The sequence below is a fragment of the Vigna unguiculata genome, chromosome 1 (assembly GCF_037176805.1).
Source record: "Vigna unguiculata cultivar grain cowpea cultivar isolate G323 ecotype 2 chromosome 1, ASM3717680v1, whole genome shotgun sequence".
Lineage (NCBI taxonomy): Eukaryota > Viridiplantae > Streptophyta > Magnoliopsida > Fabales > Fabaceae > Vigna > Vigna unguiculata.
The window spans coordinates 26,992,204-27,014,062 of NC_140792.1; the positions used below are offsets into that span (position 1 = coordinate 26,992,204).

The window sequence follows — 21,859 nt, forward strand, 5'->3', positions numbered from 1 at the left end:
CGTGTTCATGGATCTCGTAACTTTTCAACCCTTACGCAATGTCAAACAACACCTCTATCCACAAGAATCAGGTTAAATAATATGGTATCAGAGCTCTTCTCTTGAAGAGCTCTGTTGCGCATCACTCTGATCTTTCACCCTCTCCTTCTTCTTTTTTCTTTCTGGTTTACTCTGTATTTTTCGTTTTCTCTTTCTCCCTTTCTTCACCATGGCGTCGCAAGATGATTCCAAGATTGTTGTTGGAACTGGTGATTTTAATGCTCCACACAGTTTTCTCCACCTCCATCCCAGCGAGAATCCAATGATTTCTTTGGTTTTATCTGTCCTGGAATCTCACAACTATCATTCATGGAGCAAGTCATTTGCCACTGCCCTCAATACGAAAAATAAGGTCGAGTTCATTGACGGCATCGCTCCTGAACCTGCCAAAATAGATCCTTCACACCAAGCCTGGAAGAGATGCAACAATATGGTTGTGTCTTGGTTAACCCATTCCGTTTCACCTTCTACCAAACAGAGTATACTATGGATGGATAAATATGTGGATATATGGAGAGATCTTAAATCCAGGTTCTTTCAAGGAAACCTCCTTCGTATATCTGAATTGCAATCGGAAGCTTCTTCCCTTAAACAAGGAAATGCCTTTGTGATTGAATATTTTACCAAGATGCGAGTTTTTTGGGATGAACTAGATAATTTTCGCCCAGATTTGATTTGCAATTATTCAGCTAAGTGTTCTTGTGATCTTGCTGGAATTTCTCATCAAAGGAAGACGGAGGACCACGCTATGCAGTTTTTGAGAGGCTTGGATGAACAATACAATAACGTCACCTCTCATGTTTTAATGATGGATCCAATCCCATATATTTTAAAGATCTTCTCCTATGTTGTTCAGCAAGAAAGGCAAATCGGAGGACACAATTTCTTTAATGGAGTTGAAGCCAAGATTAATAGCACCACTGTCACTTGTAGCTATTGCAAGAAAGCTGGTCACACCGAGTCTGTCTGCTATAGGAAGCATGGGTTCCCTGGCAGCAACAATACTGATAACAAAAACACAAGGTATGCTAAAAAGGTTTGCTCCTTTTGTGATCGCAATGGGCATACAATAGAAAATTGTTACAAGAAGCATAGCTTTTCACCTGGATATAAAGCAAGCAATAAGAACAACGTTGTGAATAGTATGGACACTATTCAGGAAGCTAAGAATGAATCTGGTGCAGAAGACCAAGATTTTAAATTGTCATAACAACAATATCAAGCTCTCATGAGTCTACTGAAGCAAAACCGTGGTAATGGCACTAATAATGTATCTATTAATCAGGTTGGTCCTATTGTTTCCTGCAGCATGAACCAAGGTAAAAATAATTGTTTCTCTTTGATTGGTTTGAACAATCATAATAATTGGATTATAGATTTTGGTGTCAAAGATCATATAAGTTGTTCCCTTTCGAATCTGATTTCTTCAAAATAGATATCACCTATAAATGTTAGTCTACCTGATGGAACAAAAGTTCAGGCTACACATTTAGGTGTTGCTAAGATTTCTGAAAGCCTGTACATAAGAGATGTTCTTTTCATCCCTGCTTTTTCATATAACTTGATATCTATCTCCAAACTTGTTTCTCATTCCAAATACTTTGTTATTTTTAGCACTAACACTTGTGTTATCCAGGACAAGATGTCAATCAAGAAGATTGGTATAGCTGATCTTCAATCAGGATTATACATACTAAAAGGTGATAAAGAAGTTGGATGCAATCTCTCTTCACGGGTTTGCAACAGTACTGTGAGTCAGAATATTTGGCATATGCGGCTTGGACATCCTTCTTGTCAAAGAATGCCTATTCTCAATAAAAGGTTCTGATATATAATTCTTCCTAACACTACAAGTTTTGATGTTTGTCACCTAGCTAAACAACGTAAATTGACTTTTCCCGTTAGTACTTTATATGCTTCCTTTATTTTTGATCTTGTGCATGTAGACATTTGGGGCCCATGTGCTATGCCTTCCATGAACGGTGATAGATACTTTTTTACTATTGTAGATGATCATTCTCGTTTCACTTGGTCGTATATCATGCAAAATAAGGCTGAAACTCGTGTCCACTTAATCAACTTTATTTCCATGGTTAAAACTCAATTTCAGAAAAAGGTTAAAATTATCAGAACAGATAATGGTTTGGAATTTAACATGTTGCAATTCTTTAACACTGAGGGCATCATTCATCAAACAAGTTGCATTGAGACTCCCGAGCAAAATGGGTTAGTTGAAAGAAAACACCAACATATTTTAAACGTCACTCGTACCTTATTGTTTCAATCAAATTTACCTCAAAATTTCTGGAATTATGTTGTCTAATATGTTGTAACTTTAATAAACTGTTTGCCCATTCCTTTTCTTAAAAATTCTAGTCCTTTTGAGATTTTGCATGACCATTCTTTCAATATGAATCAGCTGCATGTTTTTGGATGCTTGTGTTATGTTTCTACTATATCTGCCAATCGGACTAAGCTTAATTCCAGGGTAAGATCAGGCTTGTTTCTCGGACTCAAACAGAATGTAAAAGGATATATTGTGTATGATTTAAAATCACATGAAATTCATGTTTCCAGAAATGTAGTTTTTTATGAAAGCCAGTTTCCTTTTAAAACTCAAATTCATGCGAACTTTCCTAAAAATGACACTACTGTTTCTATTCCTGCACAAATAAATACTTATGATTTAGATCTTCCTCAAGCCAGTATACCCAATAATGACTGTGATACTGAAAATGATGTTGTTCATAATCAAAATGATATTGATCATACTGTTTCCAATGAATCTGACGCAACTCAGCTTGAACAAACTATTGATTCTGGTATTGAAGATAATTTTCTAAGGAGATCGATTAGGCATAAAACTGTTCCTGCCTATTTAAAAGATTTTCACACTTCTTTTATAACTAAGTCTGATAGTAATTCTAGATATCCCATTGATGCTTATGTTTCCCTAGCAAGGCTATCTCCTTCCTTTAGACAGGTTATCTGCTCCATTGATTCTCATGAGGAGCCTGATTCATATGAAGTTGCTTCTCAACACAAGCATCGGCAAAAAGCCATGAGTGAAGAATTGATAGCCCTTCAACAAAACAAAACTTGGACAATGACTTCTTTGCCCAAAGGGAAACATGCTATTGGATGCAAATGGGTATACAAGGTTAAATATAGAGCAGATGGTAGCATAGAACGCTATAAAGCGCGCTTGGTGGCAAAAGGGTACACACAAAAAGAGGGTCTAGATTACTTACACACCTTCTCATCCGTAGCCAAGATCATAACCATCAGGTTAATTCTTTCCCTAGCTTCCATACATAATTGACACTTAGAAGATTTAGATGTTAATAATGTTTTTTTACATGGTGACTTAGATGAAGAAGTTTACATGCATTTGCCTCCAGGTTTTAATGAACATGATAAAAACCTTGTCTGTCACCTTCATAAGTCTTTATATGGCCTTAAACAGGCTAGTAGGCAATGGTACTCTAAGCTTTCAGAGTTCTTATGTTCCCATGGTTATAATCAATCATTTGCTGATCATCTCTGTATCTTAAATTTAATGAATCCCGCATCATTGCCTTGCTTATTTACGTTGATGATGTTATCTTAGTAGGAGATGATATAGATGAGATCAATGCCATTACTGATTTACTCAACTGCACCTTTAGAATTAAAAATCTAGGAAACTTAACATATTTTCTTAGTTTTGAGATTGCAAGGAACAACAAGGGCATTCATTTATGTTAGCAGAAATACACCCTAGACATTCTAAAAGAGGCTGGAATGCTTGGATCTGCTCCCATGCCAACACCTATGAATTTTTCCAGACACAAGAGCACAAACATAGGAGAACCTCTCGCCGATCCTACCCCTTTTCGTAGGCTTCTTGGCCGTCTTATATACCTCACGCACACTAGACCAGATATCACCTTTGTTGTTCACCACTTAAGTCAATTCATCACAACCCCTACCACCTTACATCATCAAGCATCCATGAGGATTCTGCGTTACTTAAAGCATCATCCAGGACAAGGGATCTTCTTTGATTCCATCAGTAATCTTCAATTGAAAGCCTTCTGCGACTCCGATTGGGCTGGCTGCCCTACAATAAGAAGATCTATAACTGGCTACATCATATACATTAGCAACTATCCCATTTGCTGGAAATCCAAAAAGCAACAAACTGTCTCTAGAAGTTCTTCCGAGGCAGAGTACCACGCTATCGCTTCAGCCACATGTGAGATTCAATGGCTCCATCACCTTGTGCAAGACTTAAAAATTGATCACCAACGACTTTCCATTCTTTACTGTGACAATTTATCAACAATACAAATTGCTTCCAACCAAGTATTCCATGAGAGGACAAAGCATATAGAGATAGATTGCCATTTGATAAGAGAAAAAATCAAGCAAGGGGTCATCAAGCTCCTCCATATCAATACTCATCACCAACAAGCAGACATTCTGACTAAGCTCTCTCCCCTGCTGTTTTCCACAATCTTATGACCAAGCTTGGGCTCCTCAACATTTACGCCCAACTTGAGGGGGGTTGTCCAAGTAATCAATTAAATTGCCTATCCAATGGTGACAGTCGCTCGATTCTTAACAGTCAAGACCAAGTCAAAACGGTTATTGCATAATAGTTTCTTTTTCTTTCTTCAGTACCAGTATATATTTCATATACTTTTCATTTTCTTATCATCAGTTGTAACAATAAAACGTTTACTTACTCACATTACAAAATTCAGTTTCGTTTTCTTCTCTTTCGTGTTCATGGCTCTCGTAACTTTTCAACCCTTACGCAATGTCATACAACACCTCTATCCACAAGAATCAAGTTAAATAAGATTTCATTATGTACAATAATAACAGACATTTTGTTTTACTTTGTTGTATTAATTTTATTGTATATATTTGTAGTTATATAAGAGAGTGATTTTAGTTTTTTTCAATAACTGAATTTATTTATTTTTAATTTGTAATAAGAAAATTGATATAATAATAATAATAATAATGAAATTTACACTATTTGAATATTTATTAAAAACTAAAATACAAAATAATCATTTGGGAACTTTTTATACTTAATCATATTCAAATATTGCATTGTTTGAATATTGCACTAAAAGGAATTCTCCTGCAGTAAGCTTTCATTTCAATCAAAATATCTATGAATTACTCTCAAATATGTTGATAGGATATTCTCACAATAGAGAAAATAATCAATAAATTCTTAGTGTATTAGTAATAAGGAAACCTTAGTGTTTATCATTGTACAGAAAAAATAGAGTATCAGTAATTAGTTAACCTTATAATATTATTGGTCTTAACCTCACTAATTTAGTTGCGGTCAACTTACAATCATCACCACAATTGCAAAAAAAAAAACTAATGGTATATCACTAATGAGTATGATAGAAACATCCAAAACTTTAAATCTTATGCCCCCTGAACATCAAATTCATGTTGCCTTGTAAATTTCTTTTGGCTCCAAAGAAAACAGATTAAAAATCCAAAAACATGACAGGTAATTTCTACTTATACCTATCTGTATACATCTCCTGATACATATCAAAATGTAAAGACATGCTAATACATATAAGAATACATCTCCTAATACATATACAAAAAAATATAAACAAATTGTGAACATTATTCCAATAAAGAATGGAGATAAATAATCAATTGGTTTTGAAATTACAGCATAATCAGACTAACTGTGAACATTCATGTTAGTAAATATGCACTTGTACACAAACTATGTTTCTAAAGCTTCACTTCATTTTGTGAAGAAACATTAACAATGTACAATGACAACAAATACACATATAGTAAAATCTAAAATCTCATGTTATTCATATTAGAAAGAATTCATCATAGTCATGTTCAACATTGCAGACGGTTTGTTATGAAACTAAAATCTTCCTCATTGGATGTTTAAAGTTTATCAGACCATGTTCGCTATGGAACATACACCATGAAATTCCATCCAAAGTTATGCATTATAATTGTATTACTTTCACAAAAAATAATGTAATCTCAATGGTGGTTTAGAATCAACTTTCTGACATTAGAGAATCTTTCCTAAATTATAACTTTTCCAAATGCTAAATTGAAATATCAGATCTTGTGAAGGTAAATATAAACCACATTTACATACCAATTGGAAATGGTGTGAATGATTTAACAGAACTACCAACCATCATTTACAACACCCCAGTAGAATCTAATCTGGCCACTAGGACCTTGATCAAACACATACAACATGTGGGTAAAAATGTTCTATTTCCAACATGCATAAAAAATTTAAAATGAGAAGAATAAAAAGTAAAAAATAAATTAACTCACATAAACATATAATCTTACTTAAAAGAGAGGAATGAAAGAAGATGCAAATCAAAATTAAAAATGAACCTGAAAGGTAAAAGATAACAACTTAAAATAAATGAACTCTATACAACAAAAAAAAAATAATAAAACACTAAATATTACCTTCTAATAGAGGAATGAAAGAAGATGTAGACCAAAAGGGCCTGAAAGGTACAAAATAACAAATTAAAATAAATCATATCCACCAAACAAAAATAAGTAGTAAACTTATCTTTTAACAACAAAATGGTACTAACAATCATTCATCAACGATAAGAAGAAAAAAAATGGAGAAATACAAAAAAGAAAACAAAAATAGATGAAAAAAAAAACTTATGAAAAACATAAACAATAAAAAGTAGAAGAAAACGAACAATACCAGAACAATACCAGACAGATGAAACCAAAATCCCAAAAGCTTATCTCTTGAAAGTGTAGGGGAAAAAGAAGCAAAAAGAAAAGTAAGAAAAACCTAAAATGTTAAGAACAACTTCTTATATAAAATTAACTTTATAGAATAAACAAATCCTAAACTTACCGTATATCAACAACATAGTATAACAACAACATAACATATTAAAAGGAAGAAACAAACTTACCAAGAAAAACACATGCGTAAATGTTGCCCTTTAATAACAACACAATACGAAATCAAACCAAAGAAGAAAAATATTAAAGAATGAAACTTTAGGAAATTAGAAGAAGGAAAACAACATATTACCAAACCAAAGAACCATTAAAAACCTATATTTCAAACTAAAGCATTAAAGTGCTCACGCCAAGAACTATCACCTCTACATTTGAAAAGGATAAGGAAAAAGACAAAATAACCTTCAACCCCTGGAAAAAAATGAAACCCAATACTGAAAAAAGGTTGGATAAAAATGACAATTTGTTCTGGCAGGAGAGTAGAAAGAAGAAGAAAAAACATACTATCCCACGACAAACCATCTTTAACACAAAAAACATGAAAAAAATTAAACCTTTCATGAAGAACAATAAACATAGGAAATAAAAAAAAATAACTTCGTATGAAGAAGAAGAACGAAGGATCCACGAAGAAGAAGAAGAAAAAGAAGAAAAAAGGAAGAAGCATAACAAAAATCAACCTTGACAAAGCAAACATTCTGTTTTACATGAAGAACAATAAATATGAAGAAAATAAAATTTAACTTCGTATGAAGAAGAAGAAAGTAGAAGGATTCACAATGAAGAAGAAGAAAAAAAAGGAAGAAAAAAAGCAAAAACTGACTTTTAAAGCAAACGTTTAAAACATATTGTTTGGAGAAGATGTTACTGAACAAATTGCCTTGGAGAAGAAGGATTTTCAAATCTGTCAGCAAACATCTATCAAACCATTAAAGACCCTTCACTGCCAAAACACTACCACAACAAATTGACAAAAATGCCCTTCATTTAAGACACATGTCAATGAAGTATAATGTTTAGTAATTTTATTAAACTAACATTTTCTTATAGATATATTTGATACTAGATTTGAGCTTCATGCTCAAGTCTCCCCTAAACCTTCATTTGTAACAATAAATCAAGTACAAAATTATCATGACGACACAATATGCATGGTATTTAAAGTATAATAGCAGTTGACATCTATTTTTAATTTTACTCAAATACAAGAATAGGCAATGAGAATAAGTTTCATGACGTTTTACCTTAAATCGTTACCAGAAAGGATCTTTGTCTTCCCGAGGTATTGCTCCCCATGATGGCCAAGGTTTTAGAAATTGTTGCTTAATAGATCTTGTGATGGCCTGAGAAGCAACTCTAGAAGAAATAAACCTAAATATGAATGCAAAAAAGTCATAAAAAAGAAGCCAAGGTAAAACAAGTAATCTAATACAAATTAGTTTTTAAGATGATCGGGTATTACCCTCGATTAAAAGGTTCAATCATCGGTTGATCATGGAGAGGAGGGGTCAACTTCATCAATAATTGAATCAGGAGTATCTGATGTATTTTCGAATATCAAGAGAGGGTACTTAGGATGAGGAGGATCTACAAGTAATGTGTACCACAACAGGGGATGGACCTATATGGGAAGGTTATAGTATGCATGCAGATGGTGTGAGAACCACAATAAGGTGTGGTGTGTGTACCATAGTAGGGTGTGGTATGGGTACCACACTAGGGTGTGGTGTGGATACCAAAGCAGGTATGAGTGTGGATCGTGATTGTGTCAGTACAAGAGTAGGGGTTGGTGCCTGAATGGGTGCACTATGTGCTGACCCAATATTGGATGGAGTCCGGGTAGATGTGGATGGTATTTCTGGATGAACCCTCAAATCATAAATGACATTGCAACAATCAAATCATATAAAATCACATAATTCAATATCAAGTATCAAGTAGATGACATTGCAACAATCAATATAAAGTATTAAGCAGATTTTACCTTTGGTTCTTAGTAACCATATTTTGATTTTCTTAGTAATTTTGAATTGTGACTTGATTTTTACTTTTCTTGTATCTAGGGATGTCAACGAGGCAGGTAAGGTACGCGTAGTAGCTCCCCCGTACCTTACCCGTTGGATAAATATTTGCCTCGTACCCGTATCCGTACGGGTATCTACTATGCAGGTACTCACATATTTTTTTAATTTTCACGGATATCCATGGGTACCCGCGACTATTTAAAAAACAAAAAAAATAATATTTAACAACATATTTAAACCATGAATCCAAATAAAAATAAAATGCATAACATTCATAAATTTCATACATACTGCAAATAACCCATTTAAATAATGTTGAATAACTTTACAAAGAAATGAAGATTTTCTAAAACCAATTGATAAAAAATAACCATTTGAAATTAATGTGTTAATGTTTTAATGTTTTAATCACGTTTTTTTTTTTTGAATTTACATTAGAGTATAGTGAGTACGGGGTATCGACGAGTACGAGTACTAATACTATGATACTTATGATACCCCTACCCGTCCCGGTAATATGCAGGTTTAAAAAATATGTGTACCCGTTACCTGTGGATATCCATTTATAATACCCATTTAATACCCGTTGCAAATCTTATTCATGAATATCCATAAGTACGAAATTTTTTTATCATTCTTACTTGTATCATTTAAAAGTTATCTAGATAGTTATTTTACAATTTCAAATGATAATTTAATACAATTCTCCTTTAATGATTTAATACATTTAATAAAGTCTGTCAAAACACAAAATCTTCTACATAAATTTAAGGGTTAAATATGTTTTTGGTCCCTCAAGTTTTAGTAAATTTTGGAATTAATCCCTCTTCAAAAATTTTGACCAATTTAGTCTTTCTCTTTAGAAATACGTGGATTTAGTCCTTTTAACCAAATTTTGTTAAGTTTATCTGACGTTTCAAGTGTATTTCATGATAATATTTGAATTCTTTATACCGTTTGACACATTTTCACTTCAATGTTAACTCAAATATTATCATAAAATGCATTTAAAATGTCAAATAAACTTAATGAAATTTTGTTAGAAGAACTAAATCCACGCATTTCTAAAGATAAAAGACTAAATTGGTATAAAATTTTAAAGAGAGACTAATTCCAAAATTCACTGAAACTTGAAGGACCAAAAACATATTTAACCCTAAATTTAATGATTACAAACAACAATAACATATATCAACAACCACATAATTCAATCATTCTCATCACCCTTCTCCTCAAATTTGTCATCGTCATCATACTAGCCATCGTCATATTCTTCGTCATCCTGATCTTCTTATTCTTCTTCACCTTCTTCTTCGTCTTCTTCTTATATTTCTCTTTCCAATTCTTCGGAATTAACACCAAAGTGATGCATCTTTTCATAAAATATCACATTTAATGTTTTTAGCTTTAATTAAATAAAGGCAGAAACTAGACGACACGTATATTACAAATATTATCATATATTTTATTTTCTATTATTATACTTTACAAATACTTGTATTTGATTCTATATCAATTATTATATAACCATTATGAACGGATTAAACTCTATATAAAAAATAAAACAATTAAGTTCATTAGACTCTATTTAAATATTTAGCTCAATTCTACTTACGTATTTTAATATATATATATATATATATATATATATATATATATATATATTAATTATTGTTGCTTATCATTGATTTAACCTTAATTAAATGTTTGGAATTTTTAATATTTTATTTTATATCGTACAGTCTTATATATTTATAAGTTATATATGAGTAACTTAATGAAAATATTTGACAATAATAACCAATATAAATTAGTATCGTAACTGATCAAATATTAAATTATATTTATCATTATTATATTAGTTAAATTACTCTTTTGGTCTTTCAATTTGTCAAGTAATATCAGTTTGGTACTCAAGTTTTTAGTTGTCTCAATTTGGTCCTCAACGTTAGTTTGATCAAACATTGTTAAAGTCAACGTCACCTATCAATTTCGATTTTTTTATTTATTTTGTATACATGTCACTTCACAGTCGTGTCACGTGTCAAAATGACTCAATTTGGTCCCTATATTTGTTTTTAGTTCCAATTTAGTCATAATTTTTGTAAGAATGAAGTAATATTGTCCCTCCTTAAATTGACACTCAATTTACTTTTTTATAAATCTTATGGTGATATTCTTATTAAAATTAACGTTTTTATTAAATATTTCTATAAATATTTTAAATTAACTTTAAATTATATACAAAACATTAGACTTTGATTTTGTTTTGAACTTGAAATTTAGTTCCTAAGTGACAAGTTATTTAATTTTTAATCTTAAGTAAGTTTGTATAATATGATACACTTGATGCCTTTATATATGATGACAAAATTGTTAATTTTTAAAATTAAGTTTGGGGTCTAACTTTGTTTAATAATAAAGCTAAAAAACAACTTGTTTGAAAATATTTTCACAAATATTTAATAAAAATGTCAATTGTATTAAGAATATCATCATAAGATTTATAAAAAAATTAAATTGAGTGTCAATTTAAGGAGGACAATATTACTTCATTTTTTAAAAAAATTAGGACTAAATTGAAACTAAAAACAAATATTGAGATCAAATTGAGTCATTTTGACGTGTAGCACAACTGTGAAGTGACAGTGTAAAAAATAAAAAAATAAAAAAAATAAAAAATAAAAAACAAAAATTGACACGTGTAGTTGATTTTAGCACAGTCTAGTCAAAATTAATGGCAAGGACCAAATTAAATCATTTTTAAGTAAGTGAGAACCAAATTAAGACAACGAAAAACTTGATAAACAAAACTATTTAATAATGAAGGGAAAAAAAGTAATTTAACCTAAAATTTTAGTTAGTAATAGATTTGTCTAGACTATTTTATAAGTTGATGTTGACATGGAGATAAGTTGTGAGAGTTGGAGTTACTTTCTAATTCAACTCTTTCCATAGTTTTAAGAAAATCACACTACAATAATAATATAATAGATATAATAAATCGTAGGATAAAAGTATCCTATAAAACAATTACCGTACCAGGATAATTATCCTTTAGTTTGATGAAAACAAAATTATCTGAAAATACATTTTGATTCTTATTTTTCTTTTAATATGAGATATATAATTCCGGCAGCGTTTGGTGGAAGCTTCCGGGGAAAGTTTCGGAAGCTGGCAGCATCCACATTTGACCTTTGACCCAAACCCAAATCAAAATCATTCTGGGATCGAATTTTGGGCGCAGACGCGGCAGAGAAGCGATTCAATCAATGGAACTATTCTCCTTTGCGTTGGGAGGCGTTGGGTTCATTCTCGTGGGAGCACACGAAGCGCTTCTTCACGTTTCCCCATCCAAACAATCCCCAATCTCTTCCGCTTCATCTTCTCCGCCCAATTCCCGAACCAACAAACTCTTATTTCCGATCTCCCTCGCAATTCTCTCCTCATTTTTCATCCTCAACTCCACACTGTCCCTTCTCAGCGCACACAACTCAAACGACGCCGTCGGCACCGCGCTTCAGCTCCAGGTCCTCCCCATCGGCTTCATCTTCCTCTTCTACTCCCTTCTTCCTCTCTTCTCTCTCCCTTCGCCTTTGCACGGCCTCGTTGGCCTCTTCGCTTTCGCCCAAGAGTTTCTCCTCTTCTACCTTCAGCGCAAGGACCCCAGCGGCGTCGAGAACCGTTACTATGATCTCTTGCTGGTTCCCATCGCAATCTGCCTTCTCTGCACGCTTCTCGATGTGGGATCTCCGCGCTCCAGTGTTCCCAAACTGGGCCGCGGCGTCGGCCTCATTCTCCACGGAACATGGCTTCTCCAAATGGGCCTTTCCCTCTTCTCGGGCTGGGTGGCCCAGGGGTGCTCTATGCACCGAGTGAGCAGAGGGAACTACACGCTGAGGTGCAAGGGGCACCCGGAGTATCATAGGGCCAGGGCCATAGCCACGCTTCAGTTCAATTGCCACCTCGCGCTCTTGGTGGTGCTTCTTGTTGGCTTCTTCTCCCTTGTTTGCGCCAGAAACGGAGGAGGAACCCACCTTGACTCCGTTTCCACGCGGTACGCGCCACTCGGTGCTGAATTGCAGAATATGCAGGAGTCGACAAAATTCACTTTGGACTCTGATGAAGATGATGATGATGATAATGCCATACAAGAGGGCCACAATGTGGGTAACAAGAAAGGAGTTGCTGTGGAACATGCTGTCAACGGTAATGGGGTAATGCCTCTCACCACTCAGTGAATCATGTTAGGAACACGCTCTCTTCTGAAAGTTATTACACATTAGAAACTATGAAGCCATGATAAAGATACATATTACTTGATATGACATGTGACATAGAAATTTTGCATTTTGAATAAATTTCAACCCTGAGAGCTTGTACTGAAAAGAGTCTGCCTGAGAGTGTCTATTTCTTCGTATAGTGTATTTTGCTGTCTTCTCTTGTTTTCTTCTATGTTAGGAGAACAATTCTTTGTATAAAGGAGTTGGTTGGTTTATATTGATTTGATTTGTTGCTGTTTTACGTTTCATATGTTTGGCTAATAATACCAGTGCAACGAGCTCTTAATTAGTACTTCAGATTGAATTATGCGATTCAGAGTAGCTGTGATGCAAATTTCTTTAAAGTCTGGATGTTTTTATTTTTATTTTAATTTGTTTAGAATTCTATACTTGGAGAGATTATAATGAAGTTCAATGAGGGAGACCCGCCATTTTTCTGTTTGCTCTTTTCCTTATTGGATATAGCAGCCATGGAATTTCTCTGCTGATTATTGTTTTGGGTGGTTTGGTTGATTGCAATTATCTTCTTTTGTTTATCTTTGCGTCTAATTGCCTCCATGAACGTGAAAGCGGATTCTCTTGTCAAGGTTTTAGTTCAACAGTCATTTATTGCCTCTTCTCTGTAATGAGATTGATATGAAACGAATATGATGCAATACATTTTTACGTATCCAAGCACTAGGAGAACCTTCCCTTACAAGTTAGCTGTTTAGGACAGAGAACCATGCTACTCTTAAATACTTCACTCAATATTTCATACTGGATTGTCCCATGATACAACTCCAAGAAAAAAATTCTGGTTTATTCCAGGTGAAACCAATAATGAGCACAAAGTAGAAGTTATGCACTATTCTTCTATGGAAGTTTAGTCACTACCCCTGTTTATTAATGTTTCATGATTTCCTCTCGTTTCAACCATTCCATTCTTAACTAGCAATTAAACCTGCACCCTTAGTAGTGGATAAGCTATGTGCTACTATAATTGTGGTTCTGTTTACCATAACTTGATCCAGAGCTTCCTGAACTCATTTTTCAAACTCGGCATCCAGGGTACTCTTGGTTTCATCTAGTAGTATTATTTCTGGAATTTTCACCATTGCTCTAGTAGTTGCTTGCTACATGTTGCTTTTGTCCGCCAGATAATTTAATCCAAGTTCTCCTACAAAAAGTTTGACAACTCTACACATTTTCTTTCGAGAATTAAGACTCACCTACCCTTGTTATTTACAAAATTACGATATTAACTAATTGCATTAGAGAGTGGTATTTTTAAAGAGAGATTGAGCTTATTCACTTTGAAATTTACCTGCCGCATACTTCTAATGAACATGGGAGCATTTGCCGTTTTCTATTTGAAAGAAACAACCTTGCACTAACTAGTGGCCAAGCAAAATATTTTAACATCAGTATGGTGGGGTACTTGAAATTGACACGATGAACCTCAACTTCTCTCCTCACGTCTTCTGGTGTCAATAATTGTTACTATAGATGCAATAGCATTTTTCGCTTTGGTTGAATCAGGGACTAGGAGCTAGATTGGGAGAGAAGATCCCAATAGCTGCCATATTAGTTCAAAATATATCTAAAATAATCAGAAATCAAAATCATGAATACTATATGATAAGACAACACAAGGACATGTCTCTATGACATATTTGACCTAGTAAGTCAGTGAATCAAGAATAATCGACAAAGGATAACAATTTTGACAAAGTGGTAAAACTTTTAGGAGAAATCACGAGAAACATCTGACAATGATGTTTTACCCGCCCCTACGAGTTTAGCTCCAGCATATACATAGACAGAAAATACCAAGAAAAGCCTTAAAGTAATTATAATTTGGATCCGTTGCCTTGATCCGCGCTTCACATTTTTTTGGTACAACTACATTACAACAACAAACTCAACTTTGGGTAGCAAATGATTCTAGCTGCTGAATGGCTTCTCATTAATCATGAAACTGTCAAATTATGTAGAACATAGTTATCTCTACCATCTAGTGGATGAGCTAGTGAGCATGAATGTATGTTTACAAGTGAAGGGAGAGTAGGGAAGAAACAATCATAAGTTTTTGTAACACTGAATTGTAGCAATGAATAAGGTGTTGAAGTTTTCCGGAATGAATATGATTTTATAATCTTTAGTAATTTGCATTTGAAATGATTAAATTTTGGTTTTGGTCATTATTAACAACTTAGTACGTAATAATCTTGTGATATGTATAAAATTATACTCAAATAATTAAATAAATATTTATTTTTGTATTTATTTATTTCAAGTACTAATTTCATAATTTATTTTCAAGTATCAATAATAGTAAAATAAATAAATTCTTTACAAGTTACTTTATCATTAAAAAATAATATAAAACTAAAAATTATATTCTTTTAAAATTTATTATATATTTGTTTTTGCAAAATTTCTTGTAAAATTATTAGTAGAAAAAAATATACTTACAAATTCATTTTCGCATAAAAAATTACTTACGGTCTTTTTTTTTTGCAAGAAATTATTTGCAAATTCAACATACACAGTAAAATTACTTGCGAAATCTAAATTTGCAAGAAAAAGTACATGCTATTTTTTAAATTGATTTTTTTAGAATAAATTATTGCAATTTTTTTTTCTTAAGAAAATTTGTTGCAAATATTTTATATAAGAAATTTCATATGAACTTTAAATTCTACGATAACTAATTATCCACAATGTGACATCTCATTTAAATAGATTAAATCTATTAAATAAAAACATCGCATAATTATAATAATAAAAGAGCAATCAAATGAGCAGTATGCATGAGGATCCACTAGTACAGTTATCCAAAAAAGTGCTAAAAAACAAATGCTAAGGCACACCAAAGATGCCATGAGCAGAACATAATCCCAAGGAGGTTTAACAGTTTACAAAAGGTTGCTCCTAGAGCAAGGAATTACAAAGGCACCAGGGCCTTAAAACTGCTCCTAAGGGCCACATACAATAGGCCATCTAAACTGCACCGCTGCCACCATCAGGTCTACCTCCAACATTTCCCTCATTTGCTCCCACCAATAAGGTGATCATCGCAAAAGAGAAAGCAAGGCAAGAACATACACAAAAATGAAAGGGTAAGCTAGTGTAAAATAAATTTTTACATATTATAGCACACAGATACTTAAAACAGTTCTCAAGCATGCAACAAAGTAGGCACAAATTCATGTTATAGCAAACAAGTAGGACACTATGACTTAATTATCCAGATACATATAATAAGATCGGATTCACTAGACGCTTGCACTTGTGGTGGTCTCTACTGTTCTACAGAGCCATTGCCAATGGGTTTCACCCTACCACACACAAGGTTAGTCTTCAAGCATCTAAGGCCATTATCCTGCCAAAGACTAGAGCCTCCCGCTACTCTCACCACTTGGATTAGTTTGCTTTACATGAGACTAACTGATCCTTTAGAGTTTCGAGATACCATCCTTGCTTGAATCATTATCTTAATTATATACACTACACACCAACATGAGATCTCCCCACGAGACTTATGGAATTATGCCTATCTCACACCAAATTCATGTTTCTCAATACCATAACCACCGCTTTTATCTCAAACATCCAATTCTCATGCCAAACCACCACCAACCAACAAATCCATAATCAGTTTCATACCAAACATGCCAATTTCAGTTCATATAAATCGAATAAATCAAATAATTCATGCATTTTGAAGATAACAACCAGCCACCACTTAAAAAGGGAAATAAAATGAAATCCTACACAGTTCTCGCTTAGGCTAAAAGCCTTCGTCCAAGCGACAATAACTGTCTCGCTTAAGCTAGGCATTCTCGCCTGAGCGAGACTTGTAACAGTGATATTATGCAAGCTCTCGCTTGGGCAATACCATCTCGCATGGGCGAGATCACCACTCGCCCAAAATTAAAGTCCCTCGTCTGAACCAGGCGCGAGTAGAGAACACTATTGATTTTCCTCGATTGCTCGCTTGGGCGAGCCATTCTCATCTGAGCGAGAAGATGCGTCGCTCAAAACAAGAGTTGGTCGCATGAGCGAGATGCTCGAGCAGAACCAGGGCGAGCTTCTGTTATTCTCTTCTAGGCGAGACGAGCTTGCTTGGGCGAGAATATCAGTTCTCTCCACTGTTCACGCATGTAGGGCAGAAAAACAACACATAGTAGCATCCAGAATACAAGCCAAACATTTGCACACGATTAAAAATACCATTCAAGCATCCAAAACATAGAACAAACCGCAAACATGCAAAAATAGCTTTAAAACTTAAAAATATATGCTTCCTTTACCTTTTTAGACGTTAGCAAACGAAACAAGTCCGCAACTAAAGCGCTCCACAGCTCCAAGAACTAGAGTAGTGAGTTGGGGTTGGGATGGACTTATCTAGCTTGAAGACTTGAGGATTTCTCTGTGCCCTAGCAGAGCTTCTGCAACAGTAGAGTGGGAAGAGAGAGGAATAGTTTTCTGAAAATGAGACAAGTGAGAGTGTGAGGGACTGGACAAAGTATTGGGGTCCCTTAGTGGGCTGGCCTAGGGCCTATGAAAAGGCCAGGCCCATACACTTATAAGTTTTTAGGGCTTACACACAACGATCAAAATTTGTAGAAAAAAATAATAGTGAACATTTTTTTCTGCAAATTTTTGTAAAGAATATGCAAGAAAATCTCTATAAAATATGGAAAATTCTAGTAATGTGATTAAGAGATGTTAATCAGATTGAGTCAGAATTTAATTATTTTTATACTGATTTTAATTTTTAAATTAAGGGATAATTATAGGCGCACTAGAAAGCATCATAAAATAGGGTTCAAATTGCAACTTTATTAGATTACGTCCACACATTTTTGGCAGCTATGTGTTTTAGAGAAAATGTTTGAAACTGGTCAACAATTTTTTTTTTTGGTTCGAGTGAGTAGAGAAAAACACTTAGAGGTGGAGGTTTATTGCTAGTGTAGAGTCTCGAGCATTGGACGTATTATTGGTATGATGAGTACCTTTTGATTTAATTGTTTGGATTTTTTTTAGAGTTTATAGTTTAAGCATTACCCTATCTTTTTGGTAGAACCAGAAAACGAAAATGACTATAGCATATCCAACATTGAATTTGGAAGAAATAGAGTGAATCAAAGGAAGAATGAAAAAGGTGATCATTGAAAAGGGGTAATGAGAGTTAAACAGGTCTTGTTCTTTTTTGAGTATGTTTTGTTTGTCATGTCAAAAGAAAATTATTTTATTGAGGAAGTAATGTGATTGCTTTTGATTCTTTATGGTTTAGTATAAGGGAGGTTACTAGGTGTTGTTTTTATTTGACTATGTTTTGTTTTGTGATTTTCAAAATTATATTATTTTTCATTTTGGAGAAATGGGAGTTAAGTAGGTCATGTTCTTTTTTTTAGTATGTGTTGTTTGTCATGTCAAAAGGAAATTATTTTATTGAGGAATTAATGTGATTTCTTTTGATTCTTTATGGTTTAGTTTAAGGGGAGGTAAACAGGTATTGTTTTTATTTGACTATGTTTTGTTTTGTGATGTTGAAAATTATGTTATTTTTGTTTTGTTTTGGGGAAGTTTAAGAATAAGTGATTAATTTGGAGTATTCATATAAATTGTAGGTATTTTGGGTTTTTGTTTATCGTATTAGTGTTAGGCTCGTTTGTGAATCGCTGGATGTCACTGTTATAATGAGCTTTTGTGTTGGCTAACATTGAGCGCTACTGAAACAATGTAGTCACTGTTTTAGAACCATTGGGCGCATGGTGCTGATCACTAGACAACATACTCTTTATCTTTGGGGCGCTTTGTGCCGATAGAGTGGCGTTGGGTGTAACCTAACTAGTGTTCTTTATTTGTTATTCATGTTGTTGTGGTTGTATTTAGTGTAGGTTTAGGGGCATCGAGTGTCACCTGAACATTGTTTTGTTTAGGGAATTATCTTATGAGTAGAAAATGTTGAGTTATGTTAATTGTTATAATGGGATGAAATGAATATATACATGCTTGTTTGGAATTGTGGATATGTGTGGTCCCTCAATTTGATGAACCTCCAGGCATCAAAATGGAGAAGAGGGGATCCATGGATGTAGCAGAAATGCAGCTAGAATGAAGGAGTGGAGAGAAGTTTGAAGACTCTTGTAGCTATGGAGATGTGGTGGAGATGAAGTCTAGGAAAGAAGTCTATCCTAGGGAAGGGGCTAGAAGAGTTTTGGTGGAAAACTAGTATAGCAAATGACTCTTGAGGCAATAGTGTGGAGTGATATCAACATCAAGCCTATTACCATTCGAAAGTAACCAAATACAAGTGTAAGGAGGCCTCTTTTGTAGGAGGATGGTTGGCCTTAATGGAATGAAATGTGTAACATCCTAACCGAATATTACTTATTTAAGATAATTTAATAATAACTAATTAAAGAGATAACATTTATTCAACACATTTCCCAAGACACGAGAAATATAAACTTTATTATATGCGCCAAAATGTTTAAAACATCAATTTAATTCGTGCATACATAACTAAATCTAAAACCAAATGAAATATCCAGATTACAACTTCATAAAAATAATTGTAGAAAATAAAATCCATGCAAAATTCCCAAGCTGGCCATTCTTCGACTCTAAGTATCCACGGGCTCACCTGCATCAACATCTGCTCCCTTGTAACGATTTACATGATCACCGCCAAACACATACAGATAGGGTGAGCTCAAATAAAAAGGAATGCAATATACAATAAAGTACTGATTTTAAACCCATTACTCTAACGTAAAACCCAACTGTCAACCCAACATTCACATCTTCCTCTAGACGCCTTTTGATTCTACACCCTTTGATGATTACACTGATCGATCTTTGCTGCCACGAGTGTCTACTCGCCCGTACGACTATAGGCCACCACCTAATAGTCTACACGCGGGAATAAATTTGTCATGGCCACAATCTGTAACATCAAGTGGAGTTCCCCAATACGAACCACAATCCATATTTGTCCCAAGACTACCAAAGTCATCGTATAACACCGAGTAGGGCAATCTTCCGAAGCCATTCCGTACCAGCCACGATTTTGCACACTCCACTAGACTTCCAAAACCACCAGGCTACAACCTCGAGCGGTCACATGTTACCCCAATAGAAGTTATACTCGTAATTGGGACTCCAACAAATCATCGCATCATAACCTCCATCCAAAGCTGTGTAGAACCCTCCACGTAGTCCAACTCTGCACCTGGAATCGTCTAGCGCCACTTACTCTGTCACTAGGCGAACTTGTGCTTTAGGCCGCTTGGCGGGCACCTCACACCACCAGGCGCTACGCGCCTTTCAGGACCTCTGCTAGTTTTCTTCTGCCTGGCGGGACAACCTCTTCTGCCAGGCGTTATAGCCTAGTGCATCCCTATCTTTTCTCTTGTTGCCTGACGACTCATCCCGTGCCGCCAAGCGCCTCACCAGTAATGTCACTACTATTGGTTTTTTTTGACATGTTAGGACTAGTTCCAAGGAACCCTAAGCACGCAATACACAATACATAAGTCAAACTTCATTGCCAGTCATAATCTTATGACTGAACCACACTCAACACATTCACTTACCAACTATTTCACAATTTCAGGTCCTACATTTACCAAATAATGATGAAAATTATCATGCAATTGTTCTTTTACCACTTGCACATACCACATTGATTTTAAAGCCATCATCTCAATTTGCAAAACATGACAGTTCTTCAAACAAACATTATACCACAACAGTCAATGTAAACATACCACTTTGACTCTCTTGCAATCCCAAATATCGCATACTCATAATTACACTTTTTTTATTAATTATCTTTCATACATACTTTCCATTTCCACACACTCTCTGTTCAATTTTAACCCCTAATGTGTACAAAATTTCTAGATAACCACACTTAGAAATCCAACGCAAAACAAAATCAACGTGTCCGCCTACACTTGATGTGTCGCCTGGTGGCAGTTCATGCACCACTAGGCGGTGCATACAAAATCTGGTTTTTTCAAAATTTTCTTGCATCAATAGAAAACCCAAAACTCCATTTATCAATTTAGGTAGGCATTAGGGTTGCCCAAAGGCAGTATATAAGGCATACCCAGTAAAACTTACAAGTAAACCAGATATAGAGATGGCAATTAGAGTTGTTGTTTCCATTATTTTAATTCTAAAGTTTCCAGATCACAATAGATCTATAGGATAAGATCCTTATATTTACAGCGGAATGGTATACAAAGTCAACTAAATGAATAAAAAAGAGTATTTATGGCTACGCAAACTGTTGAGGATAATTCTAAACTTTGGTCTTCTGACATACATTCCTCTTTGCTTCAAAGTTGATCTCCCCTCTTGAGGCCTTTTTCTTCATAGTACTTACCCTCAAAGCACATACACAAAACAAACAATTAATTTAACAAATAATTGGCATCATTAGGACTCGAACCCAAGTCCTTTCAATACGACTAAGTACTCTCAACCACTTGAGCCAGTACTATTCCACATCATAAAAGGCACCATTAAATGTCATAAAAGATCCCACTACCTGCATTTATTGAATAATTATTTCTTTAATTATTTAAATTCCTCGGGTCTTACAAAATGCAACATCAAATGAAATGGAAATGTAGCTTGGAGAGGAAGCTTGATATGTGCTCGTGTGATGCAATGAAGTGAAGGATCAATAGCCATGTGTCACTCACACTC

The 21,859-nt window shown here is 34.3% G+C and overlaps 2 protein-coding genes across 2 annotated transcripts; both read left to right on the top strand.

The window, feature by feature from the left end:
• The first annotated feature begins 208 nt into the window (after window positions 1–208).
• On the top strand, window positions 209–1,249 carry LOC146888825 (uncharacterized). Its single transcript, XM_085666408.1, has one exon. The coding sequence runs from the start codon at window positions 209–211 to the stop codon at window positions 1,247–1,249; it is 1,041 nt and encodes a 346-aa protein (XP_085522534.1).
• Window positions 1,250–11,989: 10,740 nt separating this feature from the next.
• On the top strand, window positions 11,990–13,392 carry LOC114195949 (plant viral-response family protein (DUF716)). The gene has a single exon (XM_028086405.2). The coding sequence runs from the start codon at window positions 12,134–12,136 to the stop codon at window positions 13,100–13,102; it is 969 nt and encodes a 322-aa protein (XP_027942206.1). The 5' UTR covers window positions 11,990–12,133; the 3' UTR covers window positions 13,103–13,392.
• Window positions 13,393–21,859: the final 8,467 nt, after the last annotated feature.